Source organism: Helianthus annuus, chromosome 1 (assembly GCF_002127325.2).
Source record: "Helianthus annuus cultivar XRQ/B chromosome 1, HanXRQr2.0-SUNRISE, whole genome shotgun sequence".
In the NCBI taxonomy this organism is placed as follows: Eukaryota; Viridiplantae; Streptophyta; class Magnoliopsida; order Asterales; family Asteraceae; genus Helianthus; species Helianthus annuus.
In genome coordinates this window covers 2,229,774-2,245,639 of record NC_035433.2, presented here as the reverse complement: position 1 = coordinate 2,245,639, position 15,866 = coordinate 2,229,774, and the positions used below count along the sequence as shown (strand labels likewise).

Genomic DNA, 15,866 nt, shown 5'->3' with positions numbered 1-15,866 from the left:
ATTTTTATAATTTTATATTTAAACGGGCAAGGTTTTGGTAAAATGATGAAGATACCAAGTGGGAAAATATTGATCAATACGTATAATGTGCAGAATACAAATTTTCATCTTCTTCGAAGATTCTCTCTTTGGTCAATGAAAAAAGACCCGGATCTTGAAGCAGCTTTAACAAGAAACCGTCGATGGATCGATCGTAAATAATCAGATTAAAAATATAATCTTGATGTGTCCTGATCATGTGGCCTCTGTTAATTTCCTTCAAAGGAAGTTCAAAACTCTTGATCTTCAAGGAAAAGCTCTAAACTGGGTTAAGAAATACCCGTGCTGCTTTGAAGTATACTTCAATGACGATGAATATCGGTGCAGATTAACTAAAAAGATGATGCTTTTAGTACAAGAAGAAGAAGAAACCGTAAAAGATATGCAAGAAACAGTTTTTGTTGAGAGATTAGCAAAGTTATTAATCATCGGCTCAACGTCTCGAAACTCAATGAAATATAAAATAATTTAGGGTTACCGAATGATTATCTGATAAGAATCATACCAAAACATCTTGATATGTTTCGGGTGGTTAATTACGGCGGGAGAAAGAATTTAATGCAAATCGAGCTCATCAAGTGGGACCAAAAATTAGCGGTTTCGAAAATTGAAAGAAAGTCTCAAGAACAGGGTTGCAACCTGTCATTCACATGTTCATTACCTTCAACTTGGGTAAAATCGTGGGAGAAATTTCATGAATGAATTCGATTCATTGCCGTACATTTCACCTTATACGGATCCGGGTCATTTAGTAATCGGGTGGAAGGAATCAGAAAAACGAACAATCGCGAGTTTCTGTCACTTACATTATGGAAGAAAGCATCAATTATGAAGTTAGGTCATTTCACGAGGGAATTTCATTTACCGGAGAGATTAAACGTTCTGCTCTTAAAGCATCCGGGGATATTCTATGTTTCAAATAAGTATCAAATTTATACTGTTTTACTTAGAGCAGGGTCAAAATTGGTTGAAAAAGACCCGCTTGTAGTTGTGAAGGATCCGCTGCGCGGCCATAATTAAGATTATCATAAGTATAATAGAAGGCATCACATGTTGAATTTAGAAAAGAAAAGAAAAAAAGGCATTATAGCAATGAAACAAGAGAAAAATGAACTGGTTCATGAACTGTCTGTCTGATGAAGGGGATGATCTAGGTGGCATATTTGATCCCGAGGAAAGAAAACGGTTTTATAAAATTCTTTTTGAAGAGAAAGCGCGATAAATATCCATACGGAGGTATGTACTGTTGTAATGTTTATACTTGGTTGGTCAATGTATCGCATTTGAATAGTTTTGACTTTTGATTGATTGTTGTTTATTCTCATAGGAAATTGATATGTGTTCTTAAACCATTAATCTAGTTTTAGTCGTGTAGGTTCAGTTGCATGATTTGGCTTAAACAGGTTTAAATTTAACTGCATCTGTTTACATCTTGCATGGTTCATATACGTATAGGATTTGGATCAAGAGAAAACTCCTACCAGTTGTGAGAACTTAGAGAACTCGATCTCCTCGTGCGAGTTTTGCCTCTAGTTTTCTTTGACACCTCTATATTAAAATGTTAGAAAGACGGTCGTAAAAAAAAAAATACTAATTCGAAGTGGTTTTTTCAGCCCCTTGGCTTTTTGTGTAACTCTTAATGAGCCTCTTAATGGTTCACACCTCCTACTGGTTCATCACTTAATGGTTCAGACTGTTTGTTTCACCAGCAGATGTCTGAATGGTTCAGACATTTGTTTCTGAACGGTTAAGCATTATACAGAGTTTGAATGGTTAAGGCCTCTAAACTGAATTGGTTAGACATTTGCCTCTCAACGGTTAAGCATTATACAGGCTCTTAGTTGTTCTGACCTCTTACTGGTTCAGCACTTAATTGTTCAGATGTTGTCAAACAGCTCCTTAATGTGCTTTTACGAATGCTGTAATTTTTTGGAAAAAGTTGATTTTTTAAGGATTTTTGGTAAAAATTTTTTTGAAAAAACCTTTTGTAAGACCGAGTTTTATAAGTTCTCACAACTCGTATGAGTTTTCATTTTACCCTAACCTTGTAGGGTTCTAAACAAGTAGGCTCAGCTCGACTCATTTATAAGCGAGTTTCTTTTGAGCTAAGCTTTTTCAAGCGAGCCGTGTTTTTTTATAAGTTCTATGCGTTCTTACCGTCTAGTAAAATCATCTTGTGTTAGTGTACTCATGAGCACAAAACATGGGTTTTGTTTTCCGTATAATTTTTGTTTGTTCTTCTTTTCCATGGTAACCTAAATGGACCACACTTTTCATATTTCGTTACTAAACACACATAAACAAATGCAAGTTGCGCTTGTGATTAATTAGATATTTAATTACAACCACCCTTTTGGTTGAAATTTGTTTATTCACACATAAAGAAATATTGACAAAAATACGTCATACTATTATTATATAGAAATTATTTTGATGTTGAAAGGAAAATTGAGAAAATGTTACAAGACTCAGTCATGAAAATTGTAACTTATCATCACTCTCGTAATCATTTTGGGGTGCCTCAAAAATTTAAGAAAAGCGTGTACATAAGCGCAATCACTTCTTTGTACTTCATCGTTACAAGCCCATAAAGAGTCCTAAGCAGTATGAAAAAAGGCTCATGATCATAATCAGTAGAGAATGGCGAGGGCATTGCATGACGCTCGCAAGATAAGTGGATTCCACTCTTGGGGCACTTTGGCAACGCAAAATTACTTTCCCAAAAGTTTAAAATGAACAAATGGTGGTTGCGCAATGGTAACATGAGAAGATCATACGAGGTGGCTCAAGTTTGCTAGTCAAGTTGATGGGCAAAATCATTTACACTGGTAAAAACTCAAGCCATAGTGATTTGAATGAAAAAAGGTGCTAAAATGAAGCGTGAAAAGGGGTTGGAAAATGTTCATAAAAGAAGAATGGACACTAACTCATTTAGGGAAAGAATATAATGAAAGATTAGTCAACAGTCAACGATGCAGTTGGCCAAAGACAGAAGTTGCAAACACCTTTCGGCTAGGGTTAGTATATTCCTCTGGTAGAAACGACAAGATACGGAGTAGCCATAAATCAGAATCACAACAAAGTGCAACTAAGTTTAAAAATTAATATGCATATTCATTTGATTATTTACAAAGTTAAAAAACTAGGTCGTTTTAATACAAAGGTTAAACGTGTTGTGTAAAACTACTAACACAGTTAACACGATTACTATAACAAGTTTCACACAAGATAGTTGGGTCGAACGCGTCTAGACACGCTTTAAACCATGTAATTAACGTGTCAAACCGGTTTAACTATGTATTAACTTATACGAAAGAAAAAAATAAGAGTAAACTGCCAGTTTGGTCCCTGTGGTTTGGGTACGTTTGCTATTTTAGTCCAAATCTCAAACTTTTTAAATCTGGGTCCCTGTGGTTTCACTTTTGTTGCCATTTTAGTCCAAAAATGAAATCATTTTAGTCATTTTTGTCTTTATCCTCTGGGGTATTTTAGTCATTTTTGTTTTATTATACTCATTATTAATTAAAAATAATAAACCTAAATAAATCAGTTTGACCAACACATCATCTTCCCTAGATGCATAAACCAAACCTCACCATCACAACTATTTCTCCCTCTCAATATCATTTGTTTCTCTCTATCCTAAACCAAACCCCACCATCACAGCTGTTGGAAGAAGAAGATGATGCTCGTAAAGCCACAGTTCTAGGGTTCCGTCACCAATGTTACTCTATCTCTACTCCAATCCCGCACCCCTCTCTTATCAAAACTGCCGCCGCCACCATCTTCCAACAACCACCGTCGCCTCCTCTGATAACCCTCTCCTTGCTCAAATCGCCACCATCCTCGGCCTGGACAACACTCAATTCGAAACCCTAATCTCTCACCTTATGTTCATCGGATAACATTTACCACCACACTCCACCCCCTACACCACCGCTACCCTACCAAACCACCACTGTCGCACCACTACTGAACCACACTTACACCCACAGAACCACCACCATCTCTAACCCCCTTGCACCACCGCTGCCCTACCAAACCACCACTGAACCACCCTCACCCCACCGAACAACCACCATCTCCAACCCCCTACACCGGTTGTGTCGACTCAGATATGAGTGGATCAACAAGAACTGATGAGCAAATAGTAAATCTTGAAAGAAAAGTCGATTCAGATCTGAGTGAGAATGGTGGGGATGGTGGTGGTGCAGTCGTGGTGTTAGTGGAGGGGGGAGGAGGTGGCGGTGGTGAGAAGGGGGAGAGACTGGCAGTGGTTTGGGTGAAACGGGGAAGATGATGTGATTAAATAAGGTCAAAGATTTATTTAGTTTTATTATTTTTAATCAATATTGAGTTACAATAAAGAGTAAACTGCAATTTTACCCCCTGAGGTTAGGGGTCATTGGCATGTCTACCCCCTAAGGAAATAATTGCAATTTTACCCCCCACTGTTTGCTGTTATGTTGCAACCTTACCCCCGGCCTCAAATTTGTTGACTAATCTGTTGAATATAACTTGAAATGACTATAATGCCCTTTCATATTACCCCTTGTGTTTTGTGCACTCTTGTGATATAACCCCTGCCACCGCCATTCACCACCACAACCACCACTGCCACCTCCAGCCACCACCCTCAACCACCACTGCCACCGCCACTCACCACCACAACCACCACTACCATTTTCTTCCTCCCCCCTCTCTCTCTCTCTCTCTAAAAACCCACCACCCGCCTTCATCTTCAACAATCACCACCGTCATCTCCACACCCCAGCCCCCAATCATCCACATACATACAGCCAAACCACCACGATCACTACCATCCCTACACCACCCTTCATTCAACACCTGCAACCAATGATTCATCTCAATTTGTGGTAGAAATTACAAATTGGATTTATCTCACTGCAGATGAGATTACGGGTCCTAATCTATGCCAATTTATTTCAACTGTTTCATACAATCTACTGTATTGATTCCACTTGGTTCTAGCTAGGCCTTGGTCAATATACAAGTGATTTAAAATGGAGTAAAATGAGGTCACAGTATAAGTTTGCAGAATGTAAGAATGAAGTAAAAAAGAAAAGCACACCTACGTCTGTTTAGCAAAAGATAAAGATGAGGGGGCTCTCTTGTTGCGAAACATCATATAACCAAGAGGCAAAACGACGCTGATCATCATGATTGCTGATCTGATCAGGTATCTCATCGGACTTGGTGGTTCCACCTCCGATATCAAGATCTGCTGCACCTGCAACAACATCACACATAGTATCTATGTCAATTACAACTTCGATTCAATAAGATCAGATCAGATCACATATGTTTATGTGATAGATCTACTTACAGGCATCGTTGATCGTTCGGTGGTGATATTATTGGATCCACGATTTATGAGGTTGAAAACTTTTTCTTCTTCTTTCTAAATTAGGGCTTGTAAATGCCTTCAGTTTCATACCGGCAAGATTCCTTAATTAGTGACAAAACACTGAAAAATGGTTGAGGGTGGTGGCTGGAGGTGGCAGTGGTGGTTGTGGTGGTGAATGGCGGTGGCAGTGGTGGCAGGGGGTAATATCACAAGAGTGCACAAAACACAGGGGGTAATATGAAAGGGCATTATAGTCATTTCAAGTTGTAGTCAACAGATTAGTCAACAAATTTGAGGCCGGGGGGTAAGGTTGCAACATAACAGCAAACATTGGGGGGTAAAATTGCAATTATTTCCTTAGGGGGGTAGACATGCCAATGACCTCTAACGTCAGGGGGTAAAATTGCAGTTTACTCTACAATAAAACAAAAATGACTAAAATACCCCTAAGGATAAAGACAAAATATCAGGATTTTAGTTGAGGAATCTGGCTAAATTTAACTTTGGGACTAAAATGGCAACAAAAGTGAAACCATAGAGAACCAGATTTAAAAAGTTTAAGATTTGGACTAAAATGGTAAAAATGTCCAAACCACATTGAGCAAAATGAAAGTTTATTAAAAAAAAATAAAGAAAAAACCAACCCCGGGCCCTATCTCCATTTTGGCGGAAAAACAAACAATCTTTCAACTAATGCAAAGCTGCCACGTGTCCACTCGTTATCTCCTAGAAGATAAAACTCACATCGTCTCCTTGTTCACTGATTTTCAACCCCATTCTCCACCGTCGATCACTCCCCTATCTCAATCTCAACCGTTAATCCTCATCCAAAACCTCCCCTCACAAACAACTTCACTCACTTCATCCAATTCCGTTATCCTCTCTAACCGCCGGTCAAAATGGCAGCAACCGCCACCACCGCCGCTCTTCAACAAACTCCGATCACATTCCAACGCACTTCGTCACTCCGTATAACCTTCGTCAATCCAGAAAAACTCTCGTTTTCCGGTGGTTTACGTCTCCAAAACCTCTCAATCAAGCTCGCCGGAACCTCACGCCGCGGCGGAGGCGCTTCGAGCGCAAAAATGGCGGATTCCGCCGCCGGAAGCTACGCCGCAGCACTAGCAGAAGTAGCCGTTGCAAACGGAACGCTAGAAGCGACTGTCAAAGACCTAGATCTGGTCGATAAACTGTTTTCCGATTCAACAAACTTCAACTACTTCACTAGCCCTATCGTAAGCCTCGAACAGAAACGCGCACTCATCGATGACGTCACCGCGTCAGGTAAGCTTCAGATTCACGTCTGCAACTTTAATCGAGAGTAAACGGATAGATCTGATTAAGGAGACTGTTAAGGAGTTTGAACTTGTTTACAACAAATTAACTGAAACTGAACTTGCTGTTGTATCGTCGGTTGTGAAGCTTGAAGAACAGCATCTAGCTCAGATTGCAAAACAGGTGCAGAAACTCACCGGAGCGAAGAATGTGCGAGTGAAAACGGTTATTGACGAGTCGTTAGTTGTCGGTTTTACAATCAGGTATGGAAATTCTGGATCTAAATTGATTGATATGAGTGTGAAGAAGCAGTTGGAAGAAATTGCTACACAGCTTGAAATTGGAGATCTTTCACTTGCAGTATGATCGAAATTTTCGAAATTCGAACTTGATATTCATGAGTTTATAATTTATAATTTATTATTTATAATTTGGTTTATGAATATAATTTTGAGAGATTTGTAATTATGTTTTTGCATGAGACAGTTGCATTACAAATTTACAATAATTTGCTCATATATGATTATATATTTTGTTTTTGAATTCATCTTTATTGCTCAACAACAGAGTTACACAAAGCAAAGTGCACATACTGACATACATTATAGCACAAACATGAAAGAATAACATCCTAAGTTCCTAACTAGCTTAGAGGTTCTCGACACCGTCCGTGTTGTGGTCCTCGACAATGTTTGATATGACTAATTCGTTTGAGTTTCGCTTATTGCAAGTGTTGCGGATTTCACCTTTTGTGCCGGTCAAAACCTGCATTTGGCCCATCTTCACCATTACGTTGACGAATTTCTCGAAAAATAATGTTTGGTTGACTGCAAAGCTCTTGACAATCTCTCGGGTTCGTTTGTCAGTGTAAAGATCTTGGTCAGACGTTAGGATTCCTTGTTTGTTCATTAGGTCGACGAAGTACTTGTTATCGAACACGTTTGGAGAGCGAAGGTCCAAGAAAGTTGTGGCATTCGTGTTTTGGGTTGGGCAAACGCCTTTGAGGGTGTTGGCTAGGGTTTTATCCATGGTCGCATCTTGTGTAGGATAAAGTCGTCGCGTGAAGGATGGGCAATGGGCGACACCGATGGTGTGGGCCCCTGATAGGGCTACAGCATCGGTGGCGTCAAAGTTTTTGGCGGCAAGGGAGGTTAGTAGCGAGTCTGTCCCGACAAACGGTGATGGAAGATTGGCAAGTGTTGCGTTTCTTGTGGCGAATGAGAGTCCATCTCTTCGACCCAGAGGAACGCTATAGTCTGGACCGCCGGTCTAATAAAAGTACAACATAACATAACAATACATATTAATGTACATAAACATGTAAGTAACTTTTAAATCTATGAAAAAAAACCGTGTTTTCAAACTTGGACCGATCGGTCAGAACAAAAACCATTACATAACCGGTTCAGTTGAGTCCATTTGCACCGGATGTACCAACGAACTGGACTGAAAAAAAAATCTTTTAGAACTCATTTACCGATTCATTTACAACTTCAAACTTCGTGTTTTGTTTATAAAGTAGTTTCGTATAGTTAATACGTGTATATTTAATTTAAAATTGTTTATAACATCATCCGGTTTTTAAGACTGGTATGACTAGTGAACTAGTAAACAGATGATTTGATGGCCAATCCGTTTATAAAAACATTGAAAAAAGATGTATAAGAGGATTTACCAAGACAATAGCGTCGCGCGCAACTATAGCAGTAATATCAGAACACGAGACACTACCCGCACCACATTGTTTGTGAACTCTACGACGAAGATCCTCAATGACATCAAAACCCTTTAAACTTAGGTTTGGTGGTGCCGTTTTCTCGCTATCAACTGGTCCGCTTGCTGATCCATCCAACAAAACCGAACCATCACAGCCCTGTTAAATATTAACAATTAAACTAACATCAAATCTATGAAAATAAACATTATACTAATATAACAATTTGCGTCGACCCTTAGGAACAGTTCCTGTTTCCAAGTTTCCTTAATTAGTAACATATTACAATATCATCCCCTAATGTATTTGTTTTTTTTTTTTTTAAATTGATGCACTGATTATATATGTATATTTACATATACAGTTTCTTTAGTTGTGAAGTACATCACTTAACTATCGGGATCTCTTCTTGGGAACCTTTAGTCATTATGTTAAGCAAAAGAAAACCCCACATTTCATTATATATATACTTGATGATGAGATGCGACAGTCTAAGGGTGTCAACGAGTCGAGAGCTGAAATGAGCCTGGACCCGCTTACATCCAAGCTTAGTTCGTGAGTCTATGGGAGATTGGTAAGCTTCAAGCTCTATGTCTAAAGAGCGAGCTTGTTTCGTTATTTTTTCTAAGCTAGAGCTTGACTCATTTATTATTATTTTATTCATTATAAATATCTAGTTATTTTTATATATATTTATAATAATTACTTTGCATATGTTACACAATATATATGTTATTTAGATAAATTATCATACTTTGTTCATAATAATATTTACTATATAAAAACGAAACTTTTATATTTTTATAAATAATAGGTTTGCGAGCTTAGTTAAGCCTAGACGAAAAATCTGGGCTCGTTTAATAAGTAAGCTTTTATTTAGGCACAAGCTCGTTTTAGCTCGGGTCCTTTCGTGTTTTTAGTGATTCAGTCTTGAGTAGCTCACAAACGGATCAACTTTTCTACACCCTAAATATGCGGAAATCAATTATTAATTATTAAAAATAAGAAAATCTTATATCAACGTGTGTAATGAGTCATCGGCCAACTTTCCTTACTAGGGGTGAGCAAAAGGAAAAACCTGACCCTATCCGATCATTACCCGACCTGACCTGAGAACCGATCAAACATAAAATACAGAACCGATTCACTACCCTAAATATAGGGTCGGTTCTGGTCCATAGGTCCAAGTCGGGTTTCACCATGAAAAGAACCGAGAACCGACCCGACCCGACCCTATTTTATATGAAAAATTGGAACCGATATAAATACCTAGGTACTTGGGTTCGGGTCGGGTATATTTTCGGTTCAGTTCTCGGTTATTTTTGGTCCGGACCTAAACTTGCTCACCCCTATTCCTTACTATTATTTCCACTTACAAAGGTGACCTGTTTTTGTTCATGAGTTATCATTAAAGTTTAGATCTACATCAACGTGGTTTTAAAGATAAAAAGTATACCAACTCGTTTGATTATTTTTGTACTCGAAAGTGTGTGACAAATTAACTTTTTATCAAATATATTCTATTGAGTAAAATTATCGAGCAGACTTTTAAATCTAAGAAGTGTACAGAGACACAATGGATCTTAAAATATAACATAATATCAAGCAAAATATAATACAATGTCGAGAAAAAAAGACAGAATGACGCAAATATAGAAAAGACACAATAACATAAACAAAAATTCTAACATCTACAGACTACAAATCCTAAAGTGAAAACCTAAAATATTATACCGTAGAGTTTGATTTGACGGTTCCATGTTGCTTAAATTAGGTCAATCAGAGTGAATTCGATACCCTTTTTACGACTTATTATTTATAGGAGACTTTGTATTTTGAGTTAAATGTCATTTTAGTCCTTGTGGTTGGGCCATTTTGACAGTTTAGTCCGAATGTTTCATTTTTCGCCTGCGGGTCCAAAAAGTTTTCACCATTGTCATTTTCGTCCACTTGGTTAACTTCATTCATTTTTTATGTTATCGAGAATAGCAATTCGATCATTTTGATATTTAGATGTTAGTTAGAAGGTTAGAGCAAATTACAAATCATGGGTTGGTAGACGGGCAACAAGCTGCGCCGCCACCCCCTTTTGAATTGCAAATCCTACTCGGCTAAACACATAACTATGGCCTACAGACACTGTCGCATGTGCAAGTGCTGCCTTTTGAACCCGCTTCAAGAAACCGGACGCCACAGGGGCCAGACAACCAAAGGTAAGAGAATTACTTAGAAAATAACCGAATTACCCTTCTTGTTAACAGAAAAAATGGATGAAGTTAATCCAGTGGATTAAAATGGCAACGGTGAAAACTTTTTGAACCCATAGGCGAAAAATGAAACCTTTGAATTAAACTGACAAAATAAGCCACAGCGACTAAACTTTAAACTTGGCTTTAAAAGATTCAATGACCTTTATTTGAGTAGTAAAATACTAAAAGTTAAAGGTTAATTTATACCTGAACAAAACAATCATGAAAATGAAGTCTCAAGAGAGCAGCAGCAAGACCAACATCCTTCTTGATCACCTTCTCCATTTGCTTCCTAATTATTGATTCCAATTTTGGACAGCTACTTTCATAGTATTTCCAAGAAAGCCCCTTCACCAATGGCTGTTGTTGTGCTTCTAAACCCTGCAAATGCAGTGCCATGATCACCACCAACACACCCACACTCACTGCAACTGTGTGAAAGGGCATTACTGTAATTTTACTAGCCATTGTTATTTGTTGGTTACTATGCAAAAGAGATGGGTTATTTATTTATAGCTGAGGTGTGAGGTGTTTCTTTAAAGCCCCTCATGTTTGAAAGATTGGCTTTTTAGTCCGTCAAAGGTTAGAAAGGTGTAGTGGAAGGCTAGTGATCAGACAAGTGTTGAGTAATGTGGTCCATGTGGGTTTACCCATGCATGCATCTATGGTCTTGGTTGGTCTCCATTGAAGTCTGTGTTGGTCACAATACATGTGTTTTTTTTAATTCCAGAATAATAAAGTACTTTGTATTTTAACTAGTATTCAAGCCTACGCTTTGCGGTGGGTTGTAGCCTTGTAGGAGGTTGTTGGTGAGGATTGGAGTGTGCGCTTCGCGGTGGGTCATAGGAGGTTGCTAGTGAAGATTGGAGCCCACGCTTTGTGGCGAGGTTGTAGGAGGTTGATGGCGAGGATATATATATTTCATGACGGTAAAATTAAGCAATCAACACAGTTAAGTAAACATATTTAGAGTTAAAAGTTCGATTTAACTATAATAAGGTAAATAAAAAATGATATATTTGTTATCTGGTATATTGAAGGGTTGATATAGATCATATATGCTTTAATGTGAAATGCAACGCAAAAAGGTAAATTGCGTATGCCTCAAGGCAATTGAAAAAGGCACGAAGAAAACTATACAACTCACGACTTAAAATTAGGAGCGGTAATTTTTGCCCTAAAGATTTGGAGCCATTATCTGTATGGAAGTAAGTTTATTGTCTATACAGATCATAAAAGCTTAAGGTACATATTTGGGCAAAAAGAATTAAACATGAGGCAAAGAAGGTGGATGGAAATCTTAAGTGATTACGACTGTGATATTCAATATCACGAGGGTAAAGAAAATGTAGTCGCAGATGCCTTAAGTCGTAAGTATCATGAAAAGCAAAAGGGAGTTCGTGCTCTTAGATTAAATCTACAGTTAGATTTAATGGAACAACTGAAAAATGTTCAAGCAACAGCAATCAAAGATGATTCCGAAGGAATGAACGGACGAATAAAAGAATTGGAGCAAGCAGTTGATGGAATTTGGAGCTTCCACAAGAAAAGGATTTGGGTACCTAAGCAGGGAGATTTAAGAAATAAGATTTTAGAAGAAGCCCATAAATCTAGGTATACCATGCACCCTGGAAATAACCAAAGTTGTCACGAGGATCAAGCTCCCAGAAGAAGTTCATGTCGCTCTCACTAATTTTAAGAAATGGTTCTATGACAGCAAGACTGGTGAAGCTGTAATAAGATCCAATGAAAACGTGGATATTCGTATTCTGGATCCGATGGATGTCTTTATGTTTGGGCTCTCAGATTTGACAGTGTTAAACGCCAGCCGTATAAATGTAGGAGCCGGGAATGCAAATTTGGAAGAGGATGCGTTATTTCAGAGAGCGGTGGAGCGAGCCTGGAAGTTGAAAAGAGATATGCTGGATCTGGTTGATAAAATTGAAAAGAGGAAAGAAAAGGAAGATAAGAAAAAGGAAGCAAGAAAGAAGAAGAAACACGAAAGAAAGAAAGAAGGAACTTTTGCTTCTACAACTGAACCCACCACCACATCACCACCTCCGGCCTCATCCACATATGAGGCCACTAAGGAGGACCAACCAACTTGTGAAGCTACAATTACTCAAGAGACTTCGGTTACACCAACCGAGACTCAAGCACCACCAGAATCGACAGTACGTGAAGATAGTCCCAAAGAGCCTGAGAAGCAAGCTACAGAAAATCCAGCGGTCACAACTGAAGAATGAAAAGACAAGTATGCAACGATCTAGGGGGGATATTGTTAGAACTTTTGAGATCGTTGATACTTGTGATGGATTAGTTTAGTAATAGTTTGTAGCTATTTTGAATGTACAAGGGCTTATTTTGTAATTCTCTAATAGTATAGTTCCTGACTTAGTGTAGATAAGATTCCAGCAAATTTTTAAATTTGCTGGCTAATCAAGAACACTATATATAGCTCATGCCTTGTAACAAACTCAAGCTTTTGGCTCTTCAATGAATATTGGTGTTGTTACATTCTTGTGTTGATCTTGTGCTCAAATCTGATATCCAAGATGGTTTATTTATATCTTATTGTTTGGATTCAATGCAACACTTGTTGTATTCATTAATCCATTAGCTTCACCTTCATCTTTGATCATTCTTGACTTTTCATATCTCAAACACCTAATCAATAGGTGTTATGGGTTAAAACAACCAACCACTGTGATCCGGATACGTTTTGGGATCTATATGGAGTGACTCACCAGTATTTCCCCGCTGACAAAATATTTTCAAAAACATGTTTCAGGTGACCTACTGTGAATCAAGGAAAAGTGCTACGGAGCACTCACAAGCTTGAAGTAGTGGCTCAAATAAATAAATAAACATATTTTGTAAAATCAGAGAATTCTTGTGAAATTCCTCTATTGTAAATTACGGGGTTTATCCCGAATTATGAAATAAAATAATAATCGGACATTTTCAAGTTTAAACAATCCTGCTAGACTTCCGCTGTAAACATAAATACCACGGGTTTCTGTCCCGCGGCTCCTGGACCGGGTCAAACCGGGGCGGGGGCCGTGACAGAAAAAGGTGGTATCAGAGCCACTGGTTTAAGCCAATTAAGTATTTAGAAATACTTAATTTATCTGATTGCCATTATGTGATTTTGTGAAATTGTTACTTTGCAAAATTTTAATTTAGGATTGTGTGCGTCTTCGTGTGTGCTAACAGCATGAATGAACTATTAGAAGCCCTTCAAATTTTTTCTATCCATCACAGATATGGATACCACTGGTACTATTACGGGGTACCAGGCGGATATCGAGGAGCCTATGGTGTTCAAAGCCCAACCACAGGAAAAACCAAAGGTAGTGAAAAAGAGGCGGAGGTTTGTAGGTTGGAGGCGTGTACGCAGGAAGAAACCAGCTGTCACACCCTGGCTTTTGCGGAAGCGTTGGTTTATTTGGTGTGACTTCTTAATACCATAGCAATCAATCATAACCATTCTATATGATAAAAACAAGAGACGTTCATTCATTAATAAGGTTTAGAAATAACAATACAACATCATTTTAAAATGTCGACTCATAAAACAAGATACAACCATAACATGGTTTAAAACATGTTTGTATGACACGATAAAAGTCTTGAATAAAAGCATGGTTTAAGGACATGTAACCCGTCTAGGTAAGGGTTACACCTCCTGAACCTACTACCCTGGATGACGTCTTTATTTAGTACGCAGCTTGACACAAATGCAGACACTTGCCAGATCCCTTAGTGTTGCTGAAATACATGTAAGTTGAAAAATCAACAAAAGTTGAGCGAGTTCATGTGTAAGTGAGTATGTATAAACCTTTATAAAACGTTTGTATGTATGAAAATCTCTGATATGTAGCAATTAAGGAAAAAGAGATCACCATTGGGTTGCAAAGCCAATGATATGTGTGAAGTGATGCAGGAAGACTCAAACCTAGCGGATTTGTGCGTCGGGCACTTAGTCACCACATGGTCCACTCGGCGGACTCAGGAGTGGGGCTCGCTACACCCAAATAGTTCTATCACTAATGCCCCTCGGTCCTACATTAATGAGGATTAATGGCCTTAAGTTCTACCTACCCACTCACATGATCTGAACGTCCCAGCCCTCCTTAAGCTAACCATACCATGTATAAAAATGTTCTAAATAATTTGTAACATGCATTTCACCTCCGAAGTTATAAAACTGAAAATAGCTAAGAGAAAAGGGGGACATGAACTCACAGTATTGCATCTTCAGTATGTGTAACCCAAGTCTCTTCAGCCAACACGACTACCTACAGTGTACTAACGTCTATTAGACGAACGGGTCATGCCTTGTCTTAGTATTTGCGTCTTTAGGTTACGTTTCTGTCATTATTCCAAGTTATAGTAAAGATATTTAGTTTTGGAATAACTGTTTATGCAGTATCTCTGTATTAATATTTCTTAAGTATTTCAACTTCGTATTTTCCTTCCCCAGGATGGGGTATTTATACATGTATGCTTTATAATTCCGAAAAATATATTTTAAGTCCCACCTAGAAAATATATTTTAGTCATTTGTCTAAAACATTTTAATTCCAAAATATATATATATATTTTTCTCAAAAATATTATATTTTACTCCATACATTTTCCAAAATAATACTTTATCAAAATATACGTATGAGAGTATTTTCCGAGAAAGACATAAGTTACGTTTTAGCGTGTCGTAAAGCAACAATACTTGCGTAGCTTAAATATTTATTTTGTGAGAGCGTTGGTATTATTTTGGAGTCGTAATTTCATGATATCTACAAGTTATATTATTTTTACCCTAAAAATAATATATCTCTAGTTCACAAAATAATCAGATAATCACACAAGCGTTTTATTATAAAATATATATTCTAAATATATATTTAACAAATTTTATTTACGAAAATCCACCTCCGGTACTTGGCATTTTTGTAATAAAAATCATGGCGAAGTTTAATTTGAAAACCAAGTTAAAAATATATTTTGTAAACGCTTGTTAGAAAGATATTTCGAAGTGTTGAAATTCTAGAAAAATTTCGCCAGAATTTCCTCTGTAAATGGAGGTGTCCATGCTTTTTAGCATATCATTTTCTTTTGTAAAAATCATTCCAACAATTTAACAATCAACAACATACAATACCTAATCACTAATCTTGACAAAAATAAGACTAAATCATAAACTCATGAACTTGATAGT

At 37.7% G+C, this 15,866-nt stretch overlaps 1 protein-coding gene, 1 long non-coding RNA gene and 2 pseudogenes across 2 annotated transcripts; 2 read left to right on the top strand and 2 right to left on the bottom strand.

Moving 5' to 3' along the window:
- Nucleotides 1-31: 31 nt before the first annotated feature.
- Nucleotides 32-1,419, top strand: LOC110934556 (annotated as a pseudogene).
- A 3,753-nt stretch (nt 1,420-5,172) lies between these two features.
- On the bottom strand, nt 5,173-5,453 carry LOC118482210. Its single transcript, XR_004867727.1, has 2 exons — nt 5,387-5,453; nt 5,173-5,290 (listed from the first exon to the last, which is right to left on the bottom strand). It is a non-coding gene; the product is annotated as an uncharacterized LOC118482210 (long non-coding RNA).
- Nucleotides 5,454-6,264: 811 nt separating this feature from the next.
- On the top strand, nt 6,265-7,221 carry LOC110942473 (annotated as a pseudogene).
- On the bottom strand, nt 6,545-11,129 carry LOC110942469 (peroxidase 12). The gene is made up of 3 exons (XM_022184247.2): nt 10,853-11,129; nt 8,358-8,555; nt 6,545-7,951 (listed from the first exon to the last, which is right to left on the bottom strand). Exons 1-3 carry the CDS (start codon nt 11,111-11,113, stop codon nt 7,331-7,333), a joined length of 1,080 nt encoding a protein of 359 aa, XP_022039939.1. The 5' UTR covers nt 11,114-11,129; the 3' UTR covers nt 6,545-7,330.
- Nucleotides 11,130-15,866: the final 4,737 nt, after the last annotated feature.